General features: G+C 56.0%; 2 protein-coding genes across 8 annotated transcripts; both read right to left on the reverse strand.

The window, feature by feature from the left end:
- Positions 1 to 380: 380 nt before the first annotated feature.
- FAM174C (family with sequence similarity 174 member C) lies at positions 381 to 3,262 on the reverse strand. 2 transcript variants are annotated; one of them, XM_072357575.1, is made up of 3 exons: positions 2,826 to 3,262; positions 2,507 to 2,668; positions 381 to 2,332 (listed from the first exon to the last, which is right to left on the reverse strand). In XM_072357575.1, the coding sequence occupies exons 1-3, from the start codon at positions 3,242 to 3,244 to the stop codon at positions 2,329 to 2,331; spliced, it is 585 nt and encodes a 194-aa protein (XP_072213676.1). In that variant the 5' UTR covers positions 3,245 to 3,262; the 3' UTR covers positions 381 to 2,328. The 2 variants fall into 2 exon arrangements, with proteins under 2 accessions (XP_072213676.1, XP_072213677.1); XM_072357576.1 differs by lacking the exon at positions 381 to 2,332 and having other exon boundaries at positions 2,503 to 2,668.
- Positions 3,263 to 4,462: 1,200 nt separating this feature from the next.
- On the reverse strand, positions 4,463 to 9,685 carry CIRBP (cold inducible RNA binding protein). 6 transcript variants are annotated; one of them, XM_072357400.1, is made up of 8 exons: positions 9,578 to 9,685; positions 8,938 to 9,046; positions 8,752 to 8,858; positions 7,744 to 7,882; positions 7,570 to 7,654; positions 7,381 to 7,445; positions 4,756 to 4,860; positions 4,463 to 4,603 (listed from the first exon to the last, which is right to left on the reverse strand). In XM_072357400.1, exons 2-7 carry the CDS (start codon positions 9,038 to 9,040, stop codon positions 4,856 to 4,858), a joined length of 504 nt encoding a protein of 167 aa, XP_072213501.1. In that variant the 5' UTR covers positions 9,041 to 9,046; positions 9,578 to 9,685; the 3' UTR covers positions 4,463 to 4,603; positions 4,756 to 4,855. The 6 variants fall into 6 exon arrangements, with proteins under 6 accessions (XP_072213501.1, XP_072213499.1, XP_072213498.1 ...); XM_072357398.1 differs by having other exon boundaries at positions 7,381 to 7,448; XM_072357397.1 differs by lacking the exons at positions 4,463 to 4,603; positions 4,756 to 4,860 and adding an exon at positions 6,087 to 6,904.
- Between the last annotated feature and the right edge of the window lie 4,883 nt (positions 9,686 to 14,568).

Raw genomic sequence — 14,568 nt, forward strand, 5'->3', positions numbered from 1 at the left:
TCAGTGCCACCGTGGTGGGGAGGAGGATGAAGGGACACAAACAATGAAGCCATATAGGGGATGGGGTCACCCCTCCAGTGATGCACTGGACAAGGGAAGGGATGAAGGTGAGGATAGGGAGACCTCAGCAGGTTGGAACAAACCCTGAGAGCATCAGTGGGGGGTTGAGGGCTCAGCACAGAGAGAAGTGCAACAGCACCAAAAGGACACACACGTTTGTGTTGGGATGCAACAGAGATGGGGGGGTTGGATGCTGTAAACACAAGGCAAGTAAAACAATGGATCGATACGGGACTGGTTGCTATTGAAAAAGAAATCAACAAGTCGAGCAGGAGGGTGAAAGCCCAGCTCTTCTTTCCTGAGAGCACAGCCAACACAATGCACTCGAGTGCTGTTTTATTGACTCCTTGGCAATCTGCTCAGACCACAGGGCCCGTCTCCAGCACTCTAATGCTGCGGATCCCATTCCAGTCACATGTGCACGAACGAAACAAAACAGAGGGCCCTTATTAACAACAGAGCCCCCCGATGCTCATCTCGCTCTCGGTCGATCTCATTAACATCCGCAGACACCCAGTCGATTTGCTTCGCAGCTCGATAGCCATAGGAGAGAGGAACTCGATGCAGCCCTCCAAGAGGATCAGAGGCAATTATGTCGACTTCTGAAATCAGGCTTTGGCTTAAACAACACCGATTGTTTCCAGCAAACACTTTGCTCGTGGCGCACAGGACCCCATAGATGAGCAGCATTGCATCCCACCATCATCACCCCACCCCCATTGGTCCCAACAGCTCTGGGCCCATTGGATGAGTGGCCTCAGAGCACACGTGTGTCCTTTTGCATCTGTGTATTGACATCCATTCTGAACAACTGCTAGCAGTTCTGAGCTCTGCTAAGTGACCTGTGTTGGGCTGCTGGTGTGTTGGCATGCAGTGATTGAGGCTGCAGCAGAAGTAACTGCTGGGTCACTCCGTGCTGCAGGGACACAGCACCAGGATGGGAAGATGCTTGTTCCAATGGGACCCCCCCAAGGCCCTGTGATGACTGCCCTGGGTTTTGCACTTCCCCTGCAATGCTCCCATTGATTCTTCCAAGAGAAACGGTGATCAGACAGAGCAGAGCAGCAGCTCCATCCTTGGAGCAGCTCTGATCCGTACCATGCACTGCAGCAGCCCCTGGGGTGCAGCAAAGTGTGTCACTGCTGCTCCATGGAGTCACCGCTCTGCTCCACTCCTCTTGGCAAGCATGACTTCCTCCCTTATCCACAGAGGAGGTTCAGCCCAGCGCTAGGAGCCATTACACCCAAAGCATTCTCAATGCTGGGGGCAATTCTCCCAACAAAGGCACTACAGTGTGGGGCTGAGGGATCCAGCACCACCCAACCCGCAGCATCCCATCCATCCCATCCCTTCGGGGCTGAAAGCTGCAAACAGAAGCACTTGGAAAGCAATTCCCACCATTTCAGCTGTGATTGACCCTCTAACAGCCCCCCATTCAGCCCTGCATGGAACACAAGCACCAAACAACTGCTGTTCCTTGTGCTGAGCTGATGGGACGCAGCTGGAGCACAGCAGCATCTCCAAAGGGAGATGATATCTGAGCAGACCCCGAACTATAGCTGAGAAGGCTCCAGCTCTGCCATCCCTTACCCAGCAGCTCAAGGAAGACCGTGTTTCTTTGCCCCTCGGGGGTGCAGAACACCTGCACAGCCCCACAGACCATCCCATCCGTTTTGTTTGCAAACATCTCTTTGTTTTGTAAACCCACGCAGGGATTTATCCCATCATCCACTCACTGCTAAACCCCCCCCCCCCGCTGTACACGGAATGCCTTCAGCTGGTTGCTCCCTCCCCAAACTCCTCTGTCTGTCCTTAAGGCAATGCTGCTGCCCCAACATCACCATGGGGTGCAGCTGATGGCACACGGGGAAGGGACCAGACATCACAGAAGGGAAAGTTGAGCCTGCCAAGCTCTGGGCTGCTGCTACAGCCAGAGGAGAACCCAAAAGAGCCGCAGACAGGCAGTGGGCAAAGTCCTGCAGCACTCAATGCCAAATGCAGAGTCACTTCCATTCCATCTTCCTTGGCATCACCCCATGCAGCACTGAGCGCAGAAGTCCTTTGCAGCTTCACTTCTCCCCCCCCCCAAAAAAAAAGACGTGTGAAGGAAACGGGTTTGGTCCCCTTTGCCCTCCCCAGCGACCAAAGAGTTTGTGCTGTTAATTAGAAGCAATTCTCAAAGATAATAAAACCGAAGCCCCAGTCAGTTGACGATTCCAGCAGAGGACTCGCTGCCCTCTCTTGCTCTGCACAGCTGATGGTCCCAAATCATCTGCAAGGGAAGAAAAAAGCACCATGGGAGCACAACCATCAGCACTGCCAGCCCCTCTGCTGCGCTCAGCCGGGTGCAGGGAAGGTGATGGAGAGCTGAGCTCTGTGCCCCTCTATTGGCAACGTGGCTCTGTTGGCAACGAGGCCGTGGGGTTGCACAGGGGATGCTGCTTACCGCCTCAGGTTCTGAGTCTCAAACACCGTGTCCTCATCGCTGTCCAGCGATGCCATCTCCACGCGTTCCTCGTTGCCGCTCAACAAGCCGTACTTCTTCCTCTGAGGTTTCTTCCACCTGAAAGCAGCGCTGGGTTCCCGTCTGCGTCCGTCGGGCCGGGAGCTGCCGGGGTGGGACGGAGCACAACGGATGGGTTAATCGTTAGCCGTCGTTTAACGGGCTTTAATGGGACGGATGGGGAAGTATAACGGAGGGGAAAGGAAGGAGCTGGAGGGGATCACGGAGGGATACGGGGGGGTCACAGAGGGTCCGCACTTACCGGAACGTCCTCAGCACAAAGTAAAGCGCTGCCAACACCGACAGAGCGCTGACCACGAACACCGCACGCCGCAGCACCGGCAGCCCCGATGCGGGCAGCAGCCCCGCGCCCGTCCGCGTCCCGTTCCCGTCCGCATCCCTCGGGGTCTCCGTGCCGTTGTTCGGAGACGCGGATCGGCCGCCGTGCAGCAACAAGAGCAGAACGCAAAGGGGCTGCGGGCGCAGCATGGCCGGCACGGAGCGGTGGTCCCGGCGCAGGAAGGTGCGCGCAAAGCGGGGCCGGGCGCAGGCGGAGCTGAGCCGAGGCGTTCCGGGGTTGCGCCGTTCCGCCGCTCCGAACCGGGAGTCCGTCCGGCTCCGGGAGAGCCGCTCAGCGCTGATCGAGCGCCGTATGGACCGCGTTGACACCCCCCCCCCCATCCCGGTCCCGTCGGGGAAATGACCGCCATCCCGACCCCTGCCCTGCTGCTGCCCTCTGAGCCCCCCATATGGGGAGGGGGGAGGGAGGGGGGTCTGCTGTGCCTTCGGTTGAGCCCATCCGAAGCCAACCATGAAAGGAGCCTCAAAGCCAAGCGCTGCTCGGGAGCCTGCGGTGATGGCGAGCATCCCACTGAGGATCGTTCAGATAAAGCTTTGTGACAGCGCCAGGTGCGAACGGCCTTTAAATCAGCAAAGCTTTCTTCGCTCCCCCCCATCCCGTCTTGCATTTAGCATCGCCTCCAGGAACCATCAGAGGGGCGAGGAAGGAATCGCTACACACAGCAAACCACCCCCATACAAAGCACCGGCAGTTCCTCCTGTTTAACTCTGATCGTTCGGATCATTGGGAAAAGGGTTTTTAAAGAGAAATAGCAGAATAAAGCAATTAAACGCGTCCTTCCGACACGAGGAGAGCGCAGAGCAGCAGCGGAGCACCAAACCCCCCCCCCACATTCACTAATAATCCCCTCTTTGCTTCGATCCCAGCTCTGTTTCTCCCTATTAAAACACAGCAGCCCGGCGGGGTTTGCAGCTCCTTGTAGCCGCACGGCAAAGCTTTGGCTCTGCAGCACCCAACACGCTCGGTATGCTGAGCTCTTAAAGGCTCTACCAGCTGTTGGGACTCGGCTATTAACACCCATCACCGTGCCCCATTCCCAGCACTGCATCTCCCAGCATCAATCAGCTCCCATTCTGTTACCCACCCACCCTATAAGTGCCCATCCGTGCTCCCAAAAACCCTTTGGAATGCATTTCCCGATTGCCAAAAGGTGACTCAGATCAGAGCTCTGCACACATCGCCCCGTTGCTGCTCTTTGCAAGCACAGCCTGCAGCATCTCCTGCAGCACCCACAGCCCATCACCCACCCGCAGCTCCTACAGCAGCTCAGCACAACCCTTAAAACCACCTTCCTGACCTCAAGCTGCATTAACCTGACAACTCCCAGGCCCGGAATAAAAGCAAAGAGATGCAAACCCATCACAACTGTTCGCTTCTCCCTTCAAACACAGCTGGCTCAGCTGCTCTCACCTCATAGATGGGTCCCATCCCAACCCCCCCCCCAACAGCCCTTTCTTTATAGCTTGAGCTGTGCTGCACCCACAACTCATCCAGCCTGAATTCAGCCCACAGAAGGACGACAAAAGGTTCCTTTTAGTCACATCGCAGTGTTTTATTCAGGCTCAGCAGGCTTTTCCTGCTCATACAATTTACTTATGAACATCAGTAGTAACTTTGCTCAAAGCTCTTCATCTCAATGCTGTCCTCCTTCCTTCTCGGGTCTTCTCCACAGTTCATTGCTGTAATAAAATGAAAATACAGCAGTTTAAAGGCTTGGAGTTAGGTCCATTTTCACTTAAGTTTCAGCATTAAGACAGCACTCTTAAATGAGCAACATGATTGGATCAGGAAATGGCACCAGATGGAGAGGTGGGAATCAATGGGTCCTTACCTGGTTTGCAAACACAGCTCCGGGTTCTGCATCCCCCCAGCAGCACCAACCTCCCCTTCAGCTCAGAGCCAGCTTCCAAGCTCAGCATCCAGCCTCCTCTTCAGCCTGCCAAAGCAGAAACACATTAACATGATGGCAGCAAAGGGGAGAGCTTCACATTGCCAGCCCTCCCCTCCCTCCCCCAACACAGGTGACATCAAGATACGAAGGGTTATCACAAGCCATTCGCTGAACCCATCACATCACAGAAGCACAGAGTGTGGGATTCCAGGGCCGGCTGATGCCTTTGATATGCCAGCCAATGTATCATCCCCTAAGCAGAGAGTTTAAACCACTTTTTTTTGATATATATGGCTGCTTAGGAAAAAAAGTGTGGGCTAATGGGGAAAAAGTTAATGGCAACAAGTAGGATGGCAAAAAGAAAAAGCTACAATTAAAAGTGAGCAACTTAATGATAGAAAGTTTTCTAGGAAGATTCTCGATAGATGAACACATGTCAAAGTGAGGGAATTCGCTTTCCCATCTTGCTTCCGTACCTACTATAGCAAGACATGACTGCATGCCCAACTCTGATCTGTGGAACTATAAGTTGTGCCACAAGCCAAAGGTTGCATACGGCATGGGTTACAAGTTGACCATAATTTGCCATAGGAATATATATATATATTTATGTTATATGTGTTTTGTCACAAGGTACAATTAGGCTTTCAAAATGAGCTCTCAACAAGAGGAAGGATGCGGACATGAGCAAAAGGAGTTACCTCGAATTACAGGACTATTTCCACATATGAACTAGCCAAGAGAGCAGCTTTCGTCTCAGAGGTTTCTGTTGGAGGCACAACACTTCTTTTCTCCAAGGACACTGCAGTTTCCATATGCTAGCAAAGAATTCTTAGAACTTGTAAGGCAATGACAAAGCTAAGCTAATCACGGCAATTTACCTACCATTAACACTCCAGTAACTAAGCCCAGTTACCAAAGGACTAATTCTTCACTAAGGCTTTGCAACAGCACGATTCACCTTCAGCGTTAGAAAGGAAACAACTGCTCCTCACTAAGGCTGGGCTGTTCCCTCAGCTGTCGCCAAGCATCGCAACACCCCAAGGCTGGGGCTGCTTTGCCCCTATGGGCCCAGTGGCAGCCGTCCATCAATTCACGTGGCAAGACCGAGTTAAGCTTCAACTCTAAGAGCACAACTGGTTTCAATGAGGCTGCTTTGCTCTTACACTACCGCTAGTCTTCTCCTCTCCTCTGGCATCTTCTACACACACACACTGTTTTCGTCTTCAAGGACTGTGTTGTGCAATGAAATGTCAATGTCAGGAGCAGAGTTCATTTCAGACGGTCTTTTAATAGGCTTCGTAAAGCCAAAGAAAAAAAAACTGTATACAAGAATCCTTTACCACTTTCAAATACAATATCAATGGAATATGCATATTTCTTCCAGTAAAAAAGGACAATATAAATAAACATTTTCAAGAACCTCTTTTATGGTAAGTTTGCAAGTCTATTTTTTTTTCTGGGTAATTTACATCGTTACAACAGTAAAAATACCGTTATGCGGGTCGAACATACAAGCAAGTTTTCTCTTTAGATATATCAAGGTGGTTTTTTTTGCCTTCCAATTTGTACCCAGGCTGCGTTCCTACCTTGCTACACTAAAGGAATGTTACAAAAGACGAAGGTAATGCACTTAAAAAAAAGAAGTCCACAGCTTGTTCAGCTTCTCGTGAACGTTGGGTTAAAAGGTCCTTTCTAGCTGAAAAGAAACTGAATTGGGGGGAGCCCAACTTCATGCCTTTATATGTAAGAAAAGAAAAAACACCTCGGCTCATTTTGTTCCAACAAAATCTGAAGTGCTTCCCAAAAAAAAAAAGAGATTAATAAAAAGCCAAAACAAACCCCACTTCGAAAGCAGAGCTTTCCTAAAAGAAATCAAGTCTCATCAGACCCATCTGGTTATCAGAAGCTGTCAGGCTGTGTTGTATGACAAGATTCGAACTGATAATAAAACTACAAAAGTGGAAAATACAAGGTAAGATGTACTACACAATAATAACCATTTCAGCGAAGCTCCAAAAATCTTTATAAATACAGCCATTGGAAGGACGATCTTGAGTCAGGAAGGATTTTTACTCGTTGTGTGTAGCTGAGGACAAGAAGCAGGCACAATTGTAAAGGCACTGAAGCATAGACAAGTTCCACCAGCATTTTAACTCCCTTGCATTATTCCAGCAGCTAAGTGTGCTACCGTGTCAGAGAAACTCCCCCACCCTTTGAATGCAGTTTTGTCAGGGCTTCCTTTTTGGCTTAGTCTCAAGCTCCAAGAATGTATTTTAAAAGAAAGAAAAAGAAACAACAACTTGCTTTGCCTTTAGATCCAAGCAACTCCTACCACATGCATTACAAATTAACAAGGACATATTAAAAACGGCACGACCGCCATCTCCAAAAGCCTGACAAGGTTGGTTCTTATGGCCAAGGAAAAGAAAAAGGGGGGGGGGAAGGGGGTGGCACAGGCCAAAGCTGAGCCTCAGAGCATTGCCAGACATCACAACAGGGTCAGAAGGTTTAGAGAGTTCCTACAGCAACGTCCGCATGGCTCCCATTTGAACCAGGACTTACCGTAACTGTCGTAGCTGTCTCTGTAGGAGCCTCCTGAAGACCTGTCCCCATAGCCACCTTGACTCCTGCTGTTGGAAACATTCAGCCGCTTTATATTTGCTCGGCAGCTTCTGCAGCCTGCTGGCATTGCTGCTTGTCAGGCACCAAGAGCGCTGTAACAAGCCAGGCTAGCAGTCACAATAGCATTACCTGCTATTATAGTAGTCTCTGGAGCCGTTATATCCTCCACTTCTGGAGTCAAATCTGCTCCCGCCGTAGCCTCTGTCTCCACCTCCTACAACAGACGCCACGTTATGTTTCTCCTCCAGCACCTTGACACACACCACCCCCATCCCAAGCACAGCAAGCCCAATGTGTGCTCACCTCTGGAGAAGCCACGGCCCCGACCTCTGCCCCCACGGAAGAAGCCCCTGCCCCCGGTGGATCCCCCTCTGTAGCCTCGGGATCTGTTCTCTGATGATTTTCCAGCTTGATCAACTCTGATCTGACGGCCATCTACAGACTAACGACCAGAAAGACAATTAGCTCATGCACTCTGCACAGCTTTGCTCCCAGTGAAGCAACACTGAAGTTTCAATACCAGTGTGTGCTTGTTTGCAACACTGCAACTGAGCTGACAGCACATACAGACTGATTCTCAAGCATTACAAAGCCACTCTTAAAATGAAGGCTGTTAGGTGACCTCACTGCAGCCTTTCAGTACCTAAAGGGGGCCTACAAACAGAAGGGGAGACACCTCTTTGCAAGGGCACCAGGACAAGGTGTTTTAAGCCAGGACAAATAGTTTTAAGTCAAAGTAGAGAGTATTTAAGTTGGATGTCAGGGGTAAGTTCTTTACTATGAGAGTGAGGAGGTGCTGGAACAGCTGCCCAGAGAGGCTGTGGATGCCCCCATCTGTCTCCAGAGGTATTTAAGGCCAGGTTGGATGGGGCCCTGAGCAGCCTGGGCTGGTATTGAATATGAAGGCAGGCAGCCCTGCCTGCAGCAGAGGGATTGGAGCTTCACAGACCTCGAGGTCCCTTCCAACCCAAACCATTCTGTGATTACAGCTTCAGCCTTTTTCAGAAGGCAGCAGCACAACAGGATTTCACTAAGCCACGTTGCTCTGCTGTTTGGGAAGACTCCAGTATTTATCTGCATTATCTCATGGCTTCAAACAGAAGCACGCCTACCAATTTCATCTCATTGCTTCTTGATTGCCCTGGAGGCATTCAAGGCTAGGCTGGATGTGGCTCTGGGCAGCCTGATCTGGTGGTTGGCAACCCTGCACATGGCAGGGGGGCTGAAAATGGATGCTCATTGTGATCCTTTTCAACTCAGGCCATTCTATGAATCTATAATCCTTAAGGTCCTTAAGCAGAACCCACTTACCTTCCCATTCATGGCCATCATCGCATCCTTCGCATCATCTATGTTTTCAAACGTCACAAAGCCGAAGCCTCTGGACCTCTGAGTTTCTCTGTCTTTCACCACCACCACTGGAGGAGAGAACAGCCGCCATCAGCCACCGCAGCAGAGCCCAGCACAGCCCAGCACAGCCCCACGCCGTGTCCTCACCTTCGGAGATCTGCCCGTACTTGGAGAAAACCTGCTCCAGCGACTGCTCGTTGGTGTCAAAGCTCAGCCCTCCGACGAACAGCTTGCCTTCATCTGATGCCATTGTGACCTGCCAAGTCAACCAGCCTCATGTCAGCAGCTCCACCGAGCGCTCCCCAACGCCTCGACTCATGGCGCCCTGAGTCCTCCCGCCCGGCAGGGGGCGATCTGCGCCGCCCTCCGAGCCGCGCCACCAGCAGCGCGCATGCGCGCCCCTACAGGGGGGGCCCCGCCACGCGGACCCCCGCCCGGCTCGGGACCCCCCACCCCTCCCTCGCCCCGCCCCTGGCGCATGCGCAGTCCGACGCCCCTCCTCCCTCCCGCCGCCATTTTGCACGGCTAAGGCCCGTCGCCATTTTGTTTCCGCGGCGCCCCTCAGCGCTCCTCCAAGCCGGCCATCCCACGCTAGGCCGCACTGCCGCGCTCCCCGCAGCCATACAAGGCCTGGCGCTGCAAAGCCGTCCCATCCCGGGCCGAAACACAGACCCGAACCCACACCTCCACCGGGGACGTGCCGTCCTCTATGCGCCGCTCCGAATCAACCCCCCCCACCCCCAACACCCGACCGCTGCCCGCCCCACGCGTGTCGGTGTGCGCTTACCGGTGTGCGGGACCGCAACAACCACACTGCACTTCAAAGCCTCAGCGCGACGAACGCGGCGGCTGGCGGGGCGGCGGCTTATATACTCCCGCTCCCGGCCCCGCCTTCCTCATGAATATGCAGATTTGCACTCGCCGAGGGGCGGAGCGAGTGACGCCACCAAAGCGCCGCCGCTGCGCCGCCGCCTGATTGGACGGTAGCTTGTTAATATTCATGAGGAGCGAGGGGAGGAGGGAGCGCGAACAAAACCCCGCCGGCGCCTCCTCCCACGCGGGGGCGGGTCGTGGAGCGCGGCGCTGATTGGCTGAGAGCGCGCAGCCCGTTGGCCGCGGGAGCCCCTGTGAGGAGGAAGGAAGTGGAAGCCTCCGATTGGCCGCCGGCCTCCTTCGCCCCGCCCCCTGGCTGCCGGCACGCCGAATGGGGCGTGGCTACGCTGCCCCAGTTTCGCGCCCTTCGCGGCAATGCGGCGGCTGCAGACAAAGGGGCGCCTGAGGGGGCGGCCGCCATCTTGGCTACGAGCGCGGCCTGCGCATATACGGCCCTCCGAGCTGCCGTGTCCGAGATGCCGTCCTCTCTTCCTTCCCTGGGGGAGGCAGCGGGGCGGCCTAGCGCTCAGTGCTGTCCGAAGGAGCCAGGCCTTCACACCTCAGCGTTATACGGCCCGAGATCCTGGTGCGGCCTACCCTCCCGGGCCTGGCCTGTATGCGGCCTAGGCTCCTCGCTGTGGTGGTTCCTGAGCAGAAACGATGGTGTTTGCCAAACAAACAATCAAAACTCAGCCCCTTTTGCACTGAAATGTTTAATGAGAGTCCGCCCTGGTGTTTCTTTGCAGTACAACTTACCTAGAGCAGCAAGAAGAGCCTTGTGCCAACGACAGCAACGCTTCACGAGTGTTAAAAAGGAGCTTCCCAGCACAGGTGAGGCCCAGAGGAGAGGTGGTGGAAGAGCCCTTGCTCAGAGGGGGGTTGTATGCATCTATTGAATACATCCAATGTGATTTGAGGGAGGTTGTATGCATCTATTGAATACATCCAATGTGATTTGATGGAAAAGGAGAAGGTCCGATGCTGGGAAAGCACTGGAGCAGCAGTTAGAAACGGTGATGCTGAGCACAGAGTTTTGTAACCTGCTCTGTGGGGTCACCCTGCAGCTCTGCCCGGCTCACAGCTGAGTGCTGCTCACAGCTGTGCTCCGTGCCCTTCAGCACAGCCCTGAGCCTTCCGATTCAATGAGGGTCATGTTAACGCCAGCACTCTGCAATGAGGGTGGACAGAGTGACCTTGACACACGGAGCTGTTTCAATGTGCTGCTCTGGGTGTATTCTAGCCCCACAAGGACTGAGGGCTGTAGGTTGCAGTGATATTTAGGGCTTTTGGCTCTCCTGGCAGAGGATTCATCCCCAAAAAGCAGAGGACACAACGGTGACAGCGTCCTTCCTTTGGCATAACCGGAGCTGCTCCATTAACAGCAGAGATCACCTGTGTTGCCCCAGATCTGCTGCTCTCCAGAGGTTTCTCCTGCTCCAGATCTGCTTGTTCCCTCTGACCCAGACATGAGGCTGCCCGACTTAGAGCCACAAAGCAGAGAAGCCTGTGCTCGCACTGCAGGGCTGTGAGCAGCTCTTGTTAAGGCAGCTAATTGTGTGATGAGATGTAACGTGTGTGTCACCAGAGCCAACCTCCCCGCAGCAGCAGCAGCTGCCACAGACGCATCCCTGCTCACAGTGTCCCCAAATACTCCTTGGCACAGCGAGGACAACGCGAGGTGATGGAGGACAGAAGGACCCTCACATCTGTTGCACCCTGCAGCCCCGTCCCTGCCTGCGTTGGTCTCATCCATTATGTTTCTTTTTCAAGCTTCCACTGATGGATCATGGCAACAAATGGGGTATAAAGAGCAAAACACTGCACTGGTTCTGCAGGCAGAGCTTCAGCCCCCAAAGCCCACAGGACAAAAAGAATCCCTTCTCTCTTCCTACCATCCCCTCGGGGAGTTGTTTATCCAGTTTTGCAGTGAAAAAGAAAGCAGGAACAAGAAGAAAAAGGCCTGATGCAATCCCACCGTTGCCATGGCAAGGAGTGTTGCTGCTGCATTTCCCCTCTGTGATTTACAAGTGACCGTGTTGGAGCACAGCGCACCCACCCCATGCATGACCTCCATTTGTGGACCCACAACCCCATAAGATCCGTCCCAAAAGAGCCCGGATCTGCTGCAGGGATGGGAGCAGGACTTTGAGTGTAGAAATGGGGCTGCAGGTGGGGATGGCAAAGGGAAGAGCTGCGAATACAACACGTGGAGCAGACAAACCTGGCCATGGGATGCTGAACGTCCCCACACCTGGGATGGGGTTGGCAACGGTAACCACGGCAACGGTGTCAATGGTGCAGCTGTGAGATGCTGCTCTATCAGCAGCGCCCATCAGACACATGGCGGAGCTCATCCCTTTGTTGTCACAGCAGCTCCTGCCACATCAAATCCCCGTGGGACCTCCCTGATGGCCCCGAGCTACAAGGCAAGAACCCCACAATCCTATATCAGCCCTGGGACCCCACAGCCCCATTGCAGCCTGAGGGCTCCTCTCTGGCCCCTCCGTGCCACCATCGTCTCCATACGGATTACAGCAACAGGAAGCCCCCCCCCCCATCCAAAACACCGCCTCGTTCGGCTGCTGGATGCCCATACGGTCACGCAGCCCACCCCCATGCAGCCCCCATTGCACAGCCGGGCTGTAACCCAAGCTGTAACCCAAGCCCTCCCCGAGCTTCGCAGCTCGGATTCCTCTCTGTCTGGGTCACTTTTTCCCCCCCCCGCAGCTCCCAGGCATGCGGGCTGCGTCTCTTTATGTTCTTTTCTTTCCCCCTTTAGGCAGGGAAACGGGTTGGGAAGGTTCGCCCCCCTCCCCGTGCATGAAGGCCCGGCCCGCACTGCCCCATTGCGCGGCGACCCGGGTGGGGAGGGCAGTATGGGGAGGGGGATGGGGGGTGGTCCCGGCCCCGGCGCCCCTCGCCCCGCTGCGCCGTTACCTTGGTGCTAAAGCCGGGCGCTTTGTGAGGCCGTCCGCCCGCAGCTGGCTCTTGGCAGGAGGGGAGGCTGCTTCAAAGGGGCCAATTGACGAGGCCTCCCCGCTCTGCCTTCCCCCGCGGCCAAGGTGGGGGCTTTCTCACGCAGCCGGATAATGGGGCTGGGGCCCTGCGATGGGGCCAGGTGTGAGCCCGCAACCCAACCCCCCCCCCGACGACCACCCCCCTCCTGCACACCGCCTACGGTCCATCCCAGAAGGGACCCTCGGGAAGCCCCCAAGCCGAGAATCACGGCTGCAGCCCCCACCGCAGCTGGTGTGTGTGGGGGGGGGGGGTTGAACGCGGGGAGGGGCCCCTCCGTGCCTGAGCGCATTCCTGCTCCCCCCGCGCTCCCTCCGGCATCGTGCGGCTGCCCCTACATGGCTGTGTGTGCGGGGGGGGGTAGAAGCTGCTCCGCACCCCCCTCAGCAGCGGACGGGAAGCGGCGGGGGGCTGCTATTGTTCAGCACGGGCGGTTCCATAGACAAAAGGGGGGGAAGGGGGGGGTGTCAGCCGCTGGGATGTTGAATGCAGCCCTCTGGGATGAGGGGAGATGCAAAGCGGAGCCGCCCCTTCCCCAACCGAGCCCGCAGTGCTGGGCCAGCAGCATCCCAAAGGGGTTCAGGCACAGCTCGGAGGGAGCCCTGGGGGCTGCTTTTCCTCCCCCCCCCCCCCCAAAGCGCCTCCTTCCCCTCCTCGTGTGTTGCAAAGAAAATAAAAATACAAACAAAAAAAGAAAAGCGAGATCCGGGAAGCGGGGGGGGGAGGGTTGGTTGGTTTGGAGGGGGGCGGTTCCTGTTTTAACGCCCACGGCTCCTGCGCTCGCCCCCCCCCCCCCCCCCCTTAAACCGCTGCAGGCACCGCGCTGAGATAGATGGGGGGGGGGGGCTGAGCGAGCAGCGGGGGCCCGGCCTGCAGTCTTATACAGCTCCACGCCCCCCCCCGCCCCCATCCCGGGCTGTCTGTGTGGGTGGGCAGTGCCTATAGGGTGCGGGAGGGGTGGGCTTTGGGGGGGGGGCTGCATGCAGCCCTGCTCTACGGCTCCGCGCCCATTGCTGCTCGCCCATCCCGCTGTGCCCACACGAGGGTCTCCCCGTCCCCAGCCGGCCCTGCCGCCCCGCGTGGCCCCGCGCCCGTGGGTGCTGAGCACTGCCGGCACCATGGCAGCAGAGGGCAGCCACGCTACGTGCACGGCACCGATCCTGCTCCGCGTGTGTGTGTGTGTTTATGGCACCACGGCCACCTCCGCCCCCCCCCCGCACACACACACCGCGTGCCTTGCACAAAGAGTGAGCGTGGGGTGAGCGCTGGGGGGCTGCAGTGCTGCTGCAGGCGGTGGGCGTGCAAGCGAGTGGCCACACGAGTGTGATGGTGCGAGCAGTCGGAAGGAGCTCCAGCTCTGCTCCTGTCCTCGAGTGACTGTCTGCTGCGTGCGATGAATCACTGCTCGTGCCTCAGTTTCCCTCCGGAGGCTGACACTGCTCCGGGCTCTTTGCTCAGTGCAGGAGTGGAACCAGACAGCGCCGGGGGCCACGTCTGCCTGCTCCGTGCAACCCCAACCCCCCCAACACACACCGGCGTGCAAACGGGCACCAGAGCGTGCAGTCACTGCAGTCACAGCCGCCCCCCACCCCCGGTGCTGGTGCTGGCGCCCGGGCCCCTCAGCGGCTGTGCCCACGCTGCGCTCGCTGCAGCCATCTCCATAGCAACGCTGCGGATTTATCAATGGGGAACGGCTGCTGGAATGCTCCGGGAGAGGTGGGAAGAGGAGGAGCTGGATGGGGAGGTGGGAGGGACGGGACGGGGGGGGCTCATAGGGACAGCAGCGTGCAGCAATGTGCGCTGAGGACGTGGTTTGCACACGCAGGTGTGCAAGGGGAGCCCGGCAGGAGGGGGGGGGGTCGGGGAGAGCATCCTTCCCGAGAGGAAACC

The sequence above is a fragment of the Excalfactoria chinensis genome, chromosome 26 (assembly GCF_039878825.1).
Source record: "Excalfactoria chinensis isolate bCotChi1 chromosome 26, bCotChi1.hap2, whole genome shotgun sequence".
Classification (NCBI taxonomy): Eukaryota; Metazoa; Chordata; class Aves; order Galliformes; family Phasianidae; genus Excalfactoria; species Excalfactoria chinensis.